General features: G+C 43.2%; 1 protein-coding gene across 5 annotated transcripts in view; it reads left to right on the forward strand.

Annotated features, from left to right (window-relative positions):
• The first annotated feature begins 431 nt into the window (after nucleotides 1–431).
• BCL7B (BAF chromatin remodeling complex subunit BCL7B) overlaps nucleotides 432–18819 on the forward strand; it is a 120745-nt gene continuing 102357 nt past the window's right edge. For 3 of the 5 annotated variants that reach the window (XM_029613039.1, XM_029613040.1, XM_029613042.1), the window contains exon 1: nucleotides 432–627. In XM_029613039.1, coding sequence (XP_029468899.1) covers nucleotides 536–627 — 92 coding nt within the window. In that variant the 5' untranslated portion in view covers nucleotides 432–535. The remainder of the gene's footprint in view (nucleotides 628–18819) is intronic. The other 2 variants (XM_029613041.1, XM_029613043.1) reach the window with 1 other exon arrangement.

An 18819-nucleotide genomic window follows, 5' to 3' on the forward strand; every position in this document is an offset into this window, starting at 1 on the left:
ACATTTGTACTTATCTTGTCTATACTGCCTCTTGTGTTGTATATCAGGAACACTATTCTACCTGTTAGCTCTTTTTATGTAATGTTTATATATTAGTTTGTATCCTCCTACACCTTTCTAAATTTTTTTCTCATATTTCCATTTGTTAAAGTTGTTGAGTGGGTATGGTATATAGTTCTTTTATTTGAATCTTATTTTCTTATATAATTATGAATTAACCCTATTCTGCTTGGTAGGCTATAGATATACCATAGTTTAAAAAAAAAGGCGGGAAACCTCTTGGCCTCGCACCCTGCTTTAGTCATCCCACCGCATGCCGCCAAAGGAAGGAAGCTGCAGTGGGAACAACCGTCAATCCCGCGAGACTCTCACAGGTTGCTGGCTTACTGCCCGAGAAGCGGAAGTTATATCTTTTGGGCCCCTCCCTTTACTCACGGCCCGCCTGGCGCGTGAGCCGGTGACGTAACGTCCTCCCGCCGCGAGCTGAGTAGGCGGTGGCTGGGCCGCCGCGCGCTCTGCGGGAAGAAAAAGCGTCATGTCGGGTCGCTCGGTACGAGCGGAGACCCGCAGCCGCGCCAAGGATGACATCAAAAAGGTGATGGCGGCCATTGAGAAGGTCCGGAAATGGTGAGAGCCGGGAGTTGGGCGGTGGCGCGGGAAAAAGCAAGGAGGCCCTGGACCCGGCTAGTGATTGCCTCGGCCGCTGAAAGTTTAGTCCACTAGGCGGGGCGAAATGCTGTAAAAACACACCCACATTTGTGTCCGACGCCTGATTGATTGGAAGTATAGCCAATCAGAAGGAGACATAGAGTTGTGGTTGCCGTGGCAACATAGGATCACAGGGACGTTACCCGTGCACTAGGTTGTGTGAAAGCTGCCGCGATTAGCTGAGGCGTGGTGGAGGAGGTGCTGCCAGTTCTTGTCGGAAGTGAGGCCCGGTGTTTAGTAGTCGGGTATCCCGGTTTATATATTATCAGTGCGTAATCATTTTGCCCCTGAGAGGCACTGTCAGTGTTCTATCTTATATATCGTCAGAATATTAAATACTATAGACCTGGGAGACAATGTCAGGAGAATCCCAGTTTACATTTCATCCCCATAATAAATAGGACACCGAGCAACGTTGCAAGCTCTTCCGTCTCACGTCCTCCTAAAAAGCAATATGGACCTTGGAGACAACGTAAGAAAATCCCATTGTCATATTATACTTTACTAGTTTTGTCATCTTGACCACAGACCATACTTGAAAATAGTTCCTCATCCTCTTCCCATTCACTTGCCGATCCCAAATCTTTCCCTTTGCCCACCTCTCTCCTAGCAGAACGGTTCTTCATATCTACTGCTTGTTTGCAGTTTGAAATGTGCATTGACATTTGATCTTATGAAATCTATGCATCACCATGTGGTTGAATCCATATGGTGCCGGGTGGCAGAGGGGACCGATGTATGTGAGATACTGCTCTCCCATTGGTAGGGGAGGAGGAGAGACCTGGGGATATTGGCAGGCTTGTATAAAATATGGACTCGAGGGATTGCCAGTGGGTACTGAGATGCAGCAGTCACAAATTGGAATGTGTAGGTAAAACCCAGATGCATTACAACTCTATATCTACCATGGTATATTTTGTTGGACTAGGAGACAGTACCAGAAGATATCGCCTGACATTCCCCATTGGTTCTGATAGACATTATCATGGCATTCCACTTTACTTTCTTATAATAAGTACTACAGACCTGGGAAATTGTACTAGAGATTTTATCCTGTAAATCAAGAAATTTTTTCTCACATTTTGCCTGAGTCAGTGTTTCTCAAAGTGTGGGTCGGGACCCTAAATGGTGTCTCAAAACCTTCAGCTAGGGTTATAAGTGCCAGAAGTAGCATTTATAGTAGAAGGCAGCATGAGGCCTGTGATCTAGCAGGTACTTGCAGGCCCTGCAGTGGCTCCACCCTTGCATGAGTTTCAAGGATAACAGGAAGCCCTGTGTAAAGAGGTATCAGGGCTGCTGCAAAGCCTGTGAGCTTGCATTGTCTTGCAAGCCCTGTGCTTACTTTCATTACTAATGCTGCCACTTACAGATGGCTGTTGGGTTTGGGACTAGCTCTGAAGGGAGGCATACTTGGGAACTTTTGATTTCCTGTCACCCTGAGATTGTTGCGGGGGGGGGGGGGGCAATAGAAGCATGCGCACAAACTCTCAAACTAGCACACTCACATGTTCACTCACACACATACATGCTTATTCTCACACACTCTTGTCTACACACATGCAGTTTCTCACATACACTTCTTTCTTCTATGATAACATATACATGCACTCTCTCTCACACACACACACACTCTCCTCTCCCTTTTTCACACACATGCACACTCCTTTCGCTTTTTCACACACACTCACTTCTTTCTCTTTCACACACATACATGCATTCACTTCTTGCCCTCTTTCACACACACACACATGCACTCTCAATCTCTCTTCTCACCTCAATCGTCATTTCCCCAGGCCTGCAGGACCAGCAATCCACTTCCTCCTCCTCCTCCTCCTGCAGCTTCGTGTCCACTCTGCCCTTGTTTCAGTTTCTCTGTGCGGCTTTACGTTGTTGTTTGCTGCTCTTTCGGCATCCACAGTTCCTTGTTCCCTGTCGGGGAGGGGCTACATCTTGCTCATTCTCTCCTATTGCATGGCCCCCTTGTCTTCCTGCAACATGGCTGCTGATGCTCCTCCTCCTTTGGGCCCACACTGCTTCAGCCATTTTTTTTCCAGCTTTCTGCAGCAGGGCACCCGGAATTTCGGGTGTTGGCCTGGAGACCCGACATTTTGTTCAGAATTCCGGAGTCTCTGAGCCAAATCTGGAGAGTTCCCAGGTATGGCTTTGGGCTAGTGGAGGTTGCTCCTTTCTCCTCAACCACCATTGACTCTATCCAAAAGAAAAACATTGCCATTGTTGTCATCCTTCTCTTCTCACTAGTTGTCATCAATCTTTGGCATGGGGCCCCAAAGGAAAATGCTGCTGTACCTGGTTGGGGGGGGGATGATTGGCGAAGAGGCTGTTTTAAGGGAGGGATCAGATGAGAGGGGAGTTTAAGAACTGGATCAGCTGGAAAGGGATTGACTGTGGAGGGTGAGAGAAGGGGGAATGAAAGCTGATAGATTGGAGGATGTCAAAGAGGAGTTGGGGGTGGGGGGGGGGGAGAGAGGATTAGCTGAGGAAAAAGTGAGAGAAGGGTTGGGGGATGGAGTGAGAAAGGGCATGACAGTGGGCCCATTTGGGGTTATGAAAAGCCTTGGAGATTAAAGACAATCAGGTGGGGGATGCAAAAACAGCTGAAATGGCTAAGAGAGAGAGTGGGCTTGGGAGGTGAGAGAAGCTGCAGGATGTAAGAGAGGATCAGTTGAGGGGCAGAGGTTAAGCAAGGAGGTCCTCTTGAGAGGATGGAGGTTGAGAGAGTAGATCAGCTGGACTGTGGGGAGGGTGAGAGTAGAGTGATGTTTGGAGGGGAACCTCACCCTGATAATTTCTTTTGGTCATCTTCTGGGGTCATGTGAATTTTCAAGGGCTAAAATGAGGTCTCGTTGGCTAAAGGTTTGGGAAGCCCTGTCCTAAATACTTGTGGATCTATGAGGCAGTGCTGGGAAGGAGTGGATGGTGGATGACAAAGGTTCTGTCTCATTCTGTATCTGTGTATGTGTGTGTGAATATATATCTACTAGATAAAGGAGCCCTGACCGACGTGCCACAAATGCGCAGTAGAGAGAAGCTCTACTGCGCATGCGCGGGCGAGCACATCAGTCAGAGTGGAGCGTGCCTGAAAAAAAAAATGGCGCTGGGAGGAGCCATTCCCCCCCCCCCCCCCCCCCCCCCCCCCCGGAGATCTTCCGTCTGCGTCATCCGAGGGAAGGGGTTGTGGATGAGCTGAAAGGGGAGGGGATTGAGAGAGGGGAGTGACTGAGGGGAAGGGGGGAGGGGAGTGACTGAGGGGGAGGGAGGAGAGAGTGAGATGAGGAAAACTAGAGGAGAGAGTGGGAGGGAGAATAGAGGTGGGAGGGAGAATGGGGAGGGGAGGTGGAAGGAAATGGACTGAAAAAACTTTTTAAATGTAGCCCGTTGTTACGGGCTTAACGGCTAGTATATATATATATATATATATATATATATATATATATATATATATATATATATATATATATATATATATATATAATCTGCGCAGACACAGTACAGTATACATTTATATAGTATGGGTTTCTAAGAATACGTCTCTGCAGTCACTGTACTGATATTCATAAATGAAGCATCAAAAAGACCATGGCAACTTCATTCCTACATATAGGTCATAAAATCATGAAATTTGAATTTAATTGTAAATTAAAAAGGATGGAATGATTGCAGCATCATATGGCAGTTTTTGCATTTGCTAAGGAACTTTTTACAGGTCAGCTTCTTGCACTGTGTAAATACTCCAAAAATAGATTGAAGTTAGGTCATAACACACCTGCAGTTCATGCCAGTATTTCTGTCCATCTAATTTTGATACAGTAAGAGGAGGAGGGCATCCAAAGCCCTGCAGAGCCCATCCTGCAAGGCATAAAAATAAGTCCTGTGACTGGCTCTGCAGCACTCACAGTGGCAACCCAGGAGCATGCAGCATGGGCTTCTGTGGCTACACTCTCCAGACATTTCCTGTTTAGAAAAGAAACATGTGCTGATGGGCAGGAGTAGCTGCCTTGAGGACTGAAGGAGGGTAGGTGAAGGAGGAAGCTTAGGATATAGAACCATAGAGGAAGAGATGAGAGGAAAAGAAGAGAGTGCAAGGGGGAGATGGAGGAGGGAGAGATGGGAAAAGATAGATGGGAAGAGGAAAACAGACATGAAGGTAGAGGGACATATAAAGAGAAGTGTGTTGAAAAGATGGGGAGAGAAAGATATTAGGGAGTTGAGATGTACAGGAGAGAAAAATTAGACAACTGACAGAAAGGGAGGATAGAAAAGAGGAAAGAGCGAAAGATGGACTGAGAGAGAAGTTGGGGACTGGGGGGGTGACAGGAGGATCAGGACAAGAAATATTGGAGAGCCTGAATTGAAGGGGAATGCCCTCACGTTTCCACTTCTAGCTCTGTTTTAGAATTCTACTTGAATGACCTGGATTTGTTAAAGTGTGTTGAGTCATAGTATCCATTGTAAGTTCATTGGTGATCAGATTTTGTGTGTTCTCTGTGCACATGTCAATGAAACATGATTGCCGACCATGGGCTGTATTCAGAGCTAGTAATTTTATTTATTTATTTATTTTTATTTATTTGAGTTTTTCTATACCGGCATTCACGGAGATTCGTATCATGTCGGTTTACATAAAACGAAGGCTGATCAATACATTATAAACGTGCATAAATATAACATGAGAGTATACATTTACAAATAATAAATAATTTACAAATAATAACAAGTTATAACAAGTGCGCAGAAAAATCAGTTACAATAAAACAAGGATGGTTCTAACTGGGAGAAGAAGAAGAGGATGATAGAAGTTTAACAAGAAGTAGAACGTGCAATGTTTGGTATGTCTGTATCAGTTTAATGGGTGATAATGAATACCAGGCCCAGTAATGAATACCAGGCCCAGAAAAATTTTCTTTGGATCTAGGATTCAGCCCAAAAACTTGGGAACCAACAGATGAGAGCTCTCTCATTCCCCCCCCCCCCCCCTTTGTCTTCTTCCTAATTGAACAGTGGCCTTGGGTTATCCCTCCAAGGTCTGCTGCTGCTCCTTAAAGCTTTAGGGCCTGATTTAATGAGGCTGATTTCTCATTCTCTGGCCAAGAGGGGCAGGGAAATGCTTAATAAATCAAGCCCTTAATGAGCTGTTATATTGCACTGGCAGGAACATGCAGCCAGCATACTCCCTCTTCTCCCACAAGTGTGCTGTACCACCAACCCCTCCCCCTCTCCCCCCCCCCCCCCCCACACGATAGCTGCAGCTGAGGTGATTTCCTCTTTGTTTCACCTATCATTGTGGCCCTGGTCCCTGCCAGTTTCCCCCACCAGTCTCGCACTCTCTTTCATCATTTTCCCTGTTTCTAGAAGTCTGTCTTTCAACTACCCTCATGTCTACTGATCTCCCTCTCTCCAGTCTATCCCTTGTCCCCAATAATTTTCCTCTTTCAGCCTTCCATCTTTGTCCCAAGCAGTCTTCCTCTTTCGACCCCACCCCCCCTTGTTCCCAACAGTCTCTACCCCATCCTACAGCTAGCCATCCCCCAGCCAGATAGCCAGCCATGCCCATTCTCCAGTCACCCTTTGAGCCTGTCAAATGGCCACCCTCCAGCTAGCTAGCCCCAGTCAACTCTAATCACTCTCCCCAACAACTAGTCAGTTCTAGCTACCACCCCCTCACTCCTCCCCAGCTGACTTCAGCTAGCCGCACTCCCAGCATCATCCACCCCTGTGCCATACAGCCACTATTGCTACCAAATCTGGAACAGCTGTCTTTCAATCTGGCACCATGTAGCTCTTGGTGAGTTTGAGCTGTGATACTTCTCATCTTGCAATTCTGTGAGATCAGCACAGGAGTTCAGGCACTGCGCAGCTGAAATTCACCTAGAATTACTTAGTGCTGGACTGGAAGAACACGGTTGTTCTTTTGGGGGGGGGGGGGGGGGTATGGTGGTGGTGAGTAAGGACTTTTGGGGCACAAAACTCCTGAGCGCCACAGTGAAATTTCTAGGTATCATGGTGACCTGGTGTCTAGGATTGGTCCAGCCCTGTAGTTGAAAGTACTCGCATCCCGAATCCAACTCCTTACAATAAATTATACTGCTCTTTGGTAACTCGTTTAATGTAAAATTTGCCTTCTGGAGTGCACTAAAGTATCTTATTTTTAATATTCATCCTCCCAAAGAAATCTTCTGGCAAAGGAAAACTCACACCTAGAGCTTCTCCCAGATTATTATTTGCCAGATTATTCAGGATATCCACAATGAATATGTATGAGCCAAATCTACATTTGTATACAAATATATTTCATGCATATTCATTATGGATAACCGAGAAACCTGACAGGCTATGGGAGCAATAGGCCAGGTCAGGTAGCCATTAGTCTATGTTCTTCTGACCTCCCAGCATTTCCCTCTCTCCTTTCCCAAAGCTTCAGGGAAAACAAACTTTGTTTTCTTTCACTATATATAGTCAGCCTATCTAATGCGTATCTATTTTATGGTAGGGGTGTGTGAAACCCAGGTTAAATCTGAACCCCCATCAAAACTAAGGAAGTTCAGGTCATTTATTTCAAAGTGTGACAGGGTTCTTATTGACTTGGATGAATCTTAAGTCACTTGAAGCTTGACTCTGTTTTGTGTCCTTGCTCAATTCAGATTTTGTAATCAGTATATTGAGAGAATATGCAGCTGCTAGAACAGGTGGAATTCTTTGGGCTGAAGGGATTGGATCTGTGGCTGTACTTGTTGATGGAGACGTCATTTCATAATGTGTTAGAAGGAAGGAAGAAACTAATAGCACATTTTTGGAGTTAGTAAATTTTAAAAAGTATATGTAAATGACCCCAGAGAGAAAATAAGCAGCTGTTGAGAGACCACGAGATCAGCTTATAATAATCTTATACATGATAAAGTATTACTGTGTATGTAGGCATGCTTGATAAACATTGGATTTTGATACATGGTGAGTGTAGTTCCTATATTATTTCACTTAGATATGCAGAGGTAAGTCAGCCAAGTAAAAAAGGCAATAAAAAATGTATTGCCTACAGCTTGTTTGTTGCCCCTTATTTTTATTCCCTGTAATAAACCTTGTAATAATCATTAACCCTTCCAAGCAACCTTCTTTTATACTAGCTATAAAAGACAAAGGGGCAAAGATAAACAATTTTCTTTCTAAATAATAATGTAGTTGCTGCATTAGTCTGCTTGGATACTGGCAAGAAAGGTCGACATCTAAATTGTAGGTGATACTTTTTTATTGGACTAACATAACATGTTTGTACTAGCTTTTAAAAGTTCTGCTCCTTTTATGAGTTCAGTGCAATGCATTGCTCTGAAAGCTAGTCCCAAATGTGTTAAGTTAGTTCAGGAAGGTTTCGCATCCCAATGTTTGTTAATGTACTTAGATTTCAATAAGGCTTTTGACACTTTTGCACATAGAATATTTGTAAACCAGCTGAAGAGACCTAGGGATGGATCCTTGATTAGTAAATTAGATTAGAAACTGGTTGCGCTGGAAATATTTCATTTCCCAAACTGTCAGACCGACACTCAAAAGATATGACATATATTAGAAATAGAATATTTTAAGTGTCAGGTTAAAGATGAGCTTTTCTCTTTATATATGAAATATGCAGAGAATTGTCTTATGGCTCATGAACTTGCCTTGGTTGACTTCTGGTAAATTAGCAATTGTAACCTTTCCCACCAGGGTTCATTCTCCTTGTACTGTTTTTCTATACATACTCTGATTTTTGTCTTCTGTCTATGTACTGATTCTAAGCCACTTATGGCTGCTGCATTCAGTATAAGTTTATCAAAGTTTGCATATGACCACGTGGTTGTACTCTTTTATCTATTAGGTAGGCTTCCAATGATCCTTATTGGCTTTGCTGTTATCTTTCACTCAATAGAAACAAAGTTTGAAAGAAACTGATAGGCAGCAAAAGGTAGTAATAAATGGAGGTCATGCCATGGAAAAGGGTGTTACCAATGGCATGCATCAGGAATTTGACCAGGATCTGGTTTTGTTTGATATTTTCAAATGTGATTTTGCATCTGTTGGCCACAATGCATTAGATTCATAGGATGTTAATACAAAATTAGAGTGAGGAAATGATTTGGTTGGATCATTATTTGATGACATTTTATATTAATGTAATATTACCACAGGAATTAGAACAAAAAACAACAAGACTGGTTCATTGTAGTGATTCTTTATTTTATTTGCAAGCATTTATATAAAGTGACCTCCTTGGATTTTGAGATTAAAATTATATTTGACCGGGGAGTAAAAGACTTCCAGGAGAATTGTATTGATTGTATTGTGTGAATCTGGAATGATGCTTTAATTAAGGCCTTAAATCTGCTAGCTCCTTCAGAAAGAAATATGTCTACGTATCGATTTCAGGTTCTTTCTTTACATGAGTTGAAAGCATACTGCTGCTATTTAGAGTAGACATGAAGAAATTTAAAAATGAGAGATTCTTTGCTTTCTACAGATGCAAGAAATGGCGGAATATTGCCTTTTCTAAAGCATCTTAAACATGGTTGTCAGGATAAACCGAATAAAGTTTGGAATGAAAATGAGTTGTACAGAAAACAGCAGATTCTGGGGGGGATGAGAACATTTTGAGGGCTTAGGTGGAAAGGATATTTATTCTAAATTAATTGGATTGTGCTACAGGTAACATTGTACATTTTATTAATTTATAAGGATCCTAGATGTTATATGTTTTAGTTTGTATATTTTTTAAGTACAACCTGGGAAGAGCAAAGCACAACGTACTGTTGCACTGGCAATCTTTTTCCCGTCAAGCAGACTGAATTAGCCATGCTGTCTGGGACATTTCTCCAGGCAGCTCGAACCGGAAACTTCTCTCAAGATATACCGAGCTTTGTTCTGTGCGCATGCGCAGTGATTCCCACATGCATGCCTGATTGCCTCAGTTCTGTTTTTTCCCACGCAGCTCACAGACGCGGATCTCCTCTCTTGCTTTCTCTGATCTCATCTTTATTCTCTGATCTCATCTTTACTCTCTGATCTCAACTTTACTTTCACTCTGGTGAACCCCCAAAAAACACTTTTAAGTGCTATCCATGGCACCCAAGACCCCAGGTTTCAAGTATTGCCAGTGTGGCAAGGATATATGCCCGCCATCACCCAGGCCCAAGACGCAAAGAACAACTGCACTGAAACAGGCATCTTCGCTGAGACTGACTGCACCCAAAAGTAACAGAGGGCAGAGCCAGGTGGGGAAAACCTTCAGAGAGCTCAGGGGCAAAGAATTGGGTGAAAAACCCCACAAAACCCCTAAAGCGTCTTCGAAATTGGCGCCTAAGAGCATTGGCGCCTAAGAGCATTGAAAGTCGGAAAGAGTTGCGCCTTCTGCACGAACAGCGTACAAAAAATTACCGTCAACACATGTAAAGCATGAAACAGTGCAGTGCACGACACGTGACACAGGACAAATCAAGGAACCGATGCATCGACCATTGACGCATGCATCAAAAGATAAATCCCCTATGAAGCAAAGATAAAAAACGATGCTGTCGACCCAGAAGAGTCACACGTTGACACACTCAATGCATAAGAAACATGTCGCAGCACACAGTAAGGAAACTGCAGGAGGGGGCCTCACAGGGGTCAATGGCATCCAGACCCGCAAACTATCTTCATGCCACAGGAGCTGATGGCTTCTGATGTCGAGTTTATACCACTTTCCCCAACGTAACATGTCTCTGAGGGCTCTTCCTCTTCTTCTACAAGAAGTGTCCACAGAGGCCTATCGGCGGTTTCCAAACAGAAGCGGAAGCAACCTCAGCTTTAGGAACCACTGGTCAAGAGGCAAAAGTCTAGTCACGAAGACTGAAGGCAGACAGAGCACAGCAGAGGTCTGCACCCCTCAATTCTTCTAGCAGGGTCACCCTCTTCCAAAGCCAAAAAGTGGCCTTCAGACCGGACAGGAGGAGATGGGGATATATCTCCACCTCCACAAAAAAGGAAATACTCTCCTCCCAGGCCAAGTTTAGGGGACCAGCCTCACAGGCCTTGTCCCAAATATCGGACATTCTGCAGACCATTTTTGGTTCCCTGCCTACTAGTCACCAACCTCTGTCATCTTTTAGTCTGTCTGAGGAGGCCTTATTACCAACTTCATTCTCTTCTTCTCCTTAACAGGAGCATGAAGGAGAATGAGACTATCATCGCTACCCAGATCAGACAACCTCCCCGAAACTAAACAGGGAACCACAGGACTGCTCTCCAACTTTGCCTGGTATGTCAACGGGAATACCATTGGACCCTCCAGAAGAGCCAACAGAGCCATCCTCACCTCCGGAAGATCTATCTTACTCTAAATTCATGGAGAAGGAGGGCTTTCATGAAGATAGAAATCAAAAAGTTGCTAGATCCAAGATCAGAAGTCCATGGTATACTGAAAATCTTCAACATCCCGTCGGAACCGACTGCACTTCCATCTCATGTGGTCCTTGATGCGGTAATGGACAAACTGTGGGAGTTTCCATTCTCAGACCCCACCATTTAGGGGAAGACTGACTTGAAATTTCGGATGCGTAAATGTTTGCACTGTGGGTCGGTACAACTGCCTCATGCATCAGTTGTGGTCGAGTCGACCATCAAAAAGGCCAAGAAGACATGCCTGCATTCTCACACACCAGCAGGTAAAGGTAATAAGTACCTGGATGAGTTAGGTAAAAATGTTTTCCAGGGGCGATGTTGTATGCCAAGATTCAACAACATAAATTCTATATTACCTAGTACTTGTAAGAGTGCCTGCAAAATTTAAAGCTGAAGGAGGGTTCAACAACTGATGTCCTGTTGCAGAACCAGGCAGTAGCTGACACTTAGGAAGGATTACGCCATCTGCTACGCACAGTTTATGAAGCCTTTGAAACATCTGCTTGAAAGTCTGCATCTTCCATAGCCATCTGCAGGATTGCCTGGCTTTGGGCGAGTGCAATCCGGGACGATTCTCATGAGAAGCTGGCTGATCTCCCTTGCAAGGAGGTTAATTTGTTCGGCGACAGACTGCGAGAGACTGTATTCCAACCTAAAGAACAGAACGTGGTAGTCTCCTCGCTTACATCATCAACGGAACAATCTTCCTCAAGAAGATTCTATCCACTGTATTAAAAAAAAGCCTACAAAAGGTGCAATACAAGCCATTTTTTCCGTACAGGGCTCCGTCCTATCAACCACAGAGGCAACAGACTCAACCAAGGGAAAGTGCAAGACCGCAATGTCCACAAAAACAACAGGGCCCCAATCAAAAGCCACAACAGAATTTTTAAATATGGCTAGGCCACAGCTATTATTGGCAGTAGGTGGCAGGATATCTTTTTTTTTTTTTGTATTTATGCATATTTCAAATACATTTCAAGAAAACACTTGAAAATACAATCATATGAAACACAGAAAAATATTATTCAATATACAAACAAAATGAAAATTATAATTATAGCTTCATAAATTTCAAGTCCTCTATGTAGAGATTCCAATATCCCTAACAGGAAAAATAAGGTAAAGAACTAGCAAGAGAGGCTATTAAAAATATAGAACGACCATCTTAGACTTAAGCATCCTAACTAGATATTAGGAGAAGAGCAAGTAACGGAAGGAGATTTCTTGCTCAAAAAAATGACAATTGTGATGGCAAAAAGAATGTATACGTTGTATTCATATACTTAATAATGTACTTGCAGGGGAACTTTAAAATAAATAAAGCCCCCAACCCCAAAAATTTAGGCCTCAATAATAAAAATTGCTTTCTTCTCTTCTGAGTTTGATGTGCAAAATCTGGATAGGTATAAACTTTTAAATTCAAGAAAAGTTCTGAACAATGATGAAAAAACATTCTAAGAATCCAATCTTTATTAAATTCCAAAAGAAAAGAAACATCAATGTGTCTGGTTTAACCAAATCCTTCTGAGATGTTTCCAAAACTACTGTTGGATCTAATGATGACTTCTCAACTGAAGAAAGAGCCTGCATACTGTTCAAATCAACAGTTCCCATCTTGAAAGGAGGAATATAATAAACTCTTGAGATTAGTGGAAATGCCTTTTCCAGAATCTTCAAAATATCTATCGGGTATTTTTTCCACATTTCTTTAGGAGCTACTGTTGGATCTTTGGGGAAATTAATGATCTATTCTTTTTTTTTTTTTTTTTACCATGCCTGGATTTCCATAACATCAGACCATTGGGTTCTCAGTGTGGTGCGGAATGGATACAGATCAAACTTCAAGATAATTCCACCCCACCTTGCACCATCTTTCCGGGATCAGGCAGGCAATATACTTCTCCAGCAGGAAGTTCAGTCGCTACTCCAACAACAGGTTATCCAAGTGCTACCTTGATGACAGCACGATCGAGGATTCTATTCCCAATACTTCCTCATCCCGAAAAGGAGCAGAGGTCTCCGACCCATGTTGGACCTGCAGGCCCTCAAGTTCATTCTGAGAGAGAAATTCAAGATGACACCTCTCAAAACCTTTCTTACATTTCTGCAACCCAACGATTGGATGTATTCATTAGTTTTAAAGGATGCATACTTTCACTTCTCGATGCACCCGTCTTCCTGGTGTTACCTTTGTTTTCAAGGGAATGTTCAACACTACCATTACAAAGTGATTCCGTTTGGCCTATCGTCAGCACCCAGAGTGTTCATGAAATGCCTAGCCGTAGCTGTGGCTCACCTATGCAGGAAAGGGATAAAAGTGTGTCTTTATCTAGAAGATTGGCTTCTAGTGTTCTTGAAATCCAAAATGTTCCGCTCATACCTGATTCAGACCATAATCTGCCTAGAGTATCTAGGATTCATAATCAACCATGAGAAGTCCAATCTATATCCCACTCAAGTCCTTCAGTTTATAGGAGTAGCGATAAACACCAAAACTCTGCAAGGCTTTCCTTCCATCAGAAAGAATCCAAACTTTTTTCGCAAACTGGCTCACGTCTTGCGAAACCAGTCTCACCTCTCAGCTCATCAAATACTCACCATTCTAGGCCACATGGCAGCGGCCATATATGTTGTTCCACACACCCACCTTCACATGTGAAGACTGCAGTGGGGGCTCAACCACAGTGGTCTCACTATGACCACCCCGTGTTGCTACAGGTGGTCATGACTCTCCTTAGGTTCTAGAATCAGGAATACCATTTCGTACCCCTTTGCATCAGATTGTCCTGATGACAGACGCTCCCACAAGAGTATGGGGAGTGCACGTACTACACCAGAAAACATAGGGTCTCCATAGGAGAGAACGCTCCAAGTTAACCTTTTTGATTTAAGAGTCATAAGGAACGCCATCTACATATTCTCTCATCTTCTGAGAAGAAAGAGGGTAATGATTTATAAGGACAGCCAAGTGGCCATGTTTTACTTAAACAAAGAAGGTGGGTCTGGTTCCAGGATACTTTGCAAAGAAACTGTGCTGATCCTAGAATGGGCATAGACCACTCCATCCAGTTGCAGGCGACCTACCTTCCAGGTATCAGGAACACAGAGGCCAACAGGCTCAGCAGAATTTTTCATACTCATGAGTGGGCTTTGCATCCGGAAGTGACTAACACCCTTTTCAGGAGGTGGGGAATACTCTGCATGGACCTCTTCGCAACAGAAGACAACACAAAACTGCCAAGTTTTTGCTCTCTGTACTGAGCAGATGCTGGATTGCCCAGGATGCATTCCTAATTCCCTGAATGGGAGACCTGTTTTATGCATACCCACCTATATCTCTAATAGGTAGCGTGATCCAAAAATGCATTGTGGGGAAATCAGATCTCATCCTCATTGCTCCAGTGTGGCCCAAACAATTGTGGTATGCCTGTTTTGTACAACTCTCGACTCAACCACCAATCTTTTTGGGGAACAGGGCGGACCCACTGTCACAAGAGGAGGGCACACTTCTTTACCCAGTGTACTCCTCCCTTCACCTGATGTCTTGGACGTTGAAAGGAGGGGGGTGTTGTGTCATCTCTCTCTCCCTACAGAAATTCAGGATATTCTAATATCTGCCAGAAAACTGTCCACAAGGAAAAATTATGCCAGTAAGTTGCATAGGTACCATCACAGGTGTTCAACGGTGGATGTAGACCCATTCGGCTGTTCCCCCGAACTACTGTTGCAATATCTGTATCTGTTATACTCTTCCGGCCTGGCGGTGTCATTCATCAGAGTGACCTCAGTGCCATAGCAGCATATCATCCTTCCACACAGGGAAACTCAATCTTGACGCACTCACTGGGTTCTCATTTCATGATAGGGGTTTTAATACTCCATCCCCAGTTCTCAAGGCCTGCGATTTCTTTGGATATCAACTTGGTATTGGAAAATATTATGCTTCCACCCTTTGAACTGATGCAAACTGCCTCCATGAAATTTCTGACATGGAAAATATTGTTCCTGGTTGTGATAACTTCAGCAAGACAAGTTAGTAAACTTCAGGCATTGGTCCACTATCCTCCTTACTTGCAGTTCTACCATGACAGGGTGACCTTGTGGACCCATCCATCCTTTCTTCCAAAAGTGGCCTCAGCTTTTCATCTGAATCAGACTATCAACTTACCTGCCTTTTTTCCAAAAACGCATGCAACTTACAGGGAACGGATACTTCACACTCTGGATTGTAAAAGAGCCCTGGCATGCTACAAACAGAGGGCTCATTTTCCTAAGTAACAGTCGCAACTCTTGTCTCCTTCAACCCAAATGCACCAGGGTTGCCGGTCATCATAAGAACATTAGCTAACTGGTTGTCTCAGTGCATTCATTTTTGCTACTCGACCCAGTCATCACGACTTGCAGCTAAAGTTAAGGCACATCGGCTCGGAGCCATGGCAGCTTCTATAGCTCACCTTGCAACGTCCCAGTTCTGGACATTTGTAGAATGGCTACTTGGTCCTCTCTACATACTTTCACATCCCATTACTTCCTCCAACAACAAATGAAATCAGATGCAGCAATGGGTGCAGCAATATTGTACCACGCCACTGGCACATAGAGCTGTCCATCAACGAGTTAAGTTTGTCACACTGGACCTCCTAGAATCTGACACCAATGGAAAATACCACTTTTATGCATGGGTGGTCAATAGTGTGGTCAATCAATCCTGAGCTGGGGATTCCCAGATAGCGTGGCTAATTTAGCCTGCTTATCGATGGGAAAAAAAGTTTGCTTACCATAAACAGTGTTTTCCATAGATAGCAGAATGAATTAGCCATGCTGTCTGGGATGTCCCTCCAGGCGGCTCGAGGTGGAAACCTCTCTCAAGATATACAGAGCTTATTCTGTGCGTCTGCGCAGTGGTTTCCGCGTGATTGCCTGACTGCCTCAGTTGATAAGAAAGTTTGGACTAACAGCAAACAGAAAAAAACAGGCAAAGATTGTAAGAAGAAGAAGAAGCTGTCCAGGAAGGAGGGTGGGATCGCATGGCTATCTACAGAAAACACAGTTTACGGTAAGCAAACTTGCTTTTATCCAAACAGTAAAGGGAAGTAAATGTGAGGGTTCAACTCCATTTCGTAGCTTTGCAAATCTCCATAGAGGCCACCATAGCCAGGGCCAGTGCAAGGAAATTAGATGTTCTAGGCGAAACTTCAGCTATGCACCCCCTTCCCCTCCCCTTAGATGGAAGATCAGAGGCTGTGAAGTGTTGAGTTCTGAGTTCACTCAATAATATACTAAACACCATGGATCACTTCACCTAGCAGTTGGATGCATAAAATACCATTACTGAAAATATCATTACAACCTTGACACTCATCACTGTCACATACAACTACAAAGACAACACTCAGATCCCTGTTTGACATATAACATATATTCACCATCTCACCACCACGCTCTCACCAGATGTGTTCTCTCTTCCCATCAGACTATCAGTCATCACCAGACACATCCTACATTTCCCCTTCCAGTCTGTCACCAGAACAGTTGAACATGCTGACACATTGAGATAACAATTCCAACACAGTCATCCAGAAGCAACAAATCTCATCAGCACATCAACTCCAAGTGACAACAAACACTTCACACTTGCTCACCATCACCTTCACAAATGAACAAATCACAAACCTACAAATCCACCAAGTTCCATATTAATGCCCCTGTTCCTCCAGGTATTTTTGATGGGCTTTTCACTATCATTTAATAACATCAAAATAAAATATCATAAAACCAAAACACATAAGTAGTCTAGTGGTTCTAGCAGCAGGCTGTGAACCAGGAAAACCACGGTTTAATTACCACTGCTGCTCCTTGTGACCTTGATCAAGTCACTTCACCCTCCATTACCTCAGGTACAAACTTAGATTGTAAGCCCTCTGGGGATAGGGAAATACCTACAGTACCTGAATGTAACCCACTTTGAAGTGGCTGAATGGCAAAATATAAATCAAATATATAAATCCCAGCAAACAGGCAAAGGACATAAAATGTAGCTCAGAAAAGCTTTACAGAAAAATTAAGCAGTGTCTGTGGCACATCACTTTCTCCTTTGGCAGTGGCAGCTCCATCACAGCATCCCCCACTCTCTGTCTGCCCACCTTTTGCCCAGCGTTCCCATCTTTATCTTTCTCCACCCCCTACTCCTCTCCTTCCCTCCTACCTCCATGTTGAATGACATTGTTCCTGCTTCCTGCTTATCTGGTTGTTTCTGTTGTGTTTTTTTCAGATTTTATTTATGGAAATTTAAATGTACAAGTCAAAAGAAACCTGGATAATAAAAAGAAACAACTACATAAAGTAACAAAATATATTCCCATCATCAGACCATATCATTGGGGGGAATACAGGAAACAAAATAGGATCAAAGAAATCAAAGTATGGCATAGTCCATGATTGCTAGTACCTAAATTAAACCACAGCTATATCTCATGCATGGCTCTCAGTTCTGGGCATTTCTCTATTTTGTAAAATCCCCTCTAGCCAAATTGACTTAAAAAATCATTTATTATTATCCCACCTAATCTGATATTTACAAGAAAATCTTAAGGTAAAACAAGCATCAAGGGCAATTACCCTCTGCCTCTTCATTAGAAATACGTGCCATCTTTGCTGGGTAATTTTAGGTACATCTGAAAATATAGAGATCATTATTCAAAAGCCATTTAGACGGTTAATGTAATTATTATCCATCTAAATGGCTTACCCGGCTAGAATTTAGCCCTTATCCGGCTAAATTCTAGCTGGGTCACTAGATAACACTGGAGCATTCCATGGGCGAGCAGTAGTCATTCCAGGGAGGAGCGTAATTAGCCAGTTAACTGCCTAACTCTGATATTTGGAGTTAGCTGACGCCAACCTAACCGGCTAACTCTAGTCGGGCTGTAGGGCTGTCTTAAAGTTAGTCGGTTAGACAGAACCGGCTAACTTTAAGATATGGTGCAAACACGCCATTGAATATACCCTGCTAGTTAGCTGGATGTGTTCATCCAGCTAACTAGCCAGGCTGCACAGCAGTTGAAAATGAACCCCATAGCTACTTCATGATCTAAAAAGAAACAACTTTTAATACGAAAAAACAACTTCAAAGTCCACTCTTTGGCTGTAGGGGAAAAACTACTAGTAGAGTTTGGCAAGAGGACGGTTAGATCTAAGCTATCAAATGACATATTCTTACTCATTTCTCCATCTTCTCTAACTGGGAGATAAAAAAAATCATTAGAAATTGGTGGCAAGAACTCAGCTTGTACTTTTAAAACTTCCACATAAAATCTTTTCAACATATCCAATGGTAATACCTGCCCAGATTTGGGAAAATTCAGAAATCTAGGTAATACTGTATCAATCATGTCCAATAATGATCTACCAAGTCCTGTAATAGCAGACCATAAGGTCTCTAAAATAATCATATCCGGTTTAGATGCGAAAGAGTCAGCAGTGGGACGAAATAGCCAAAGTATTGATCTAAATTCCACCAATGGCACCTTGAACAGTCTCCACTTGCTTCAAAGACTGCTCATCACTGTAACAAGGATAAAAAACACCATCTGAAAATGACCTAATGTTCCCAGACTGGGCAATAGACTCCAGCCCAACTGGAGTCTATGAGGGCTTAAGGAAATAGAAGTTCCTTTTGAAGTG

Source organism: Rhinatrema bivittatum, chromosome 8 (assembly GCF_901001135.1).
Source record: "Rhinatrema bivittatum chromosome 8, aRhiBiv1.1, whole genome shotgun sequence".
NCBI lineage: Eukaryota > Metazoa > Chordata > Amphibia > Gymnophiona > Rhinatrematidae > Rhinatrema > Rhinatrema bivittatum.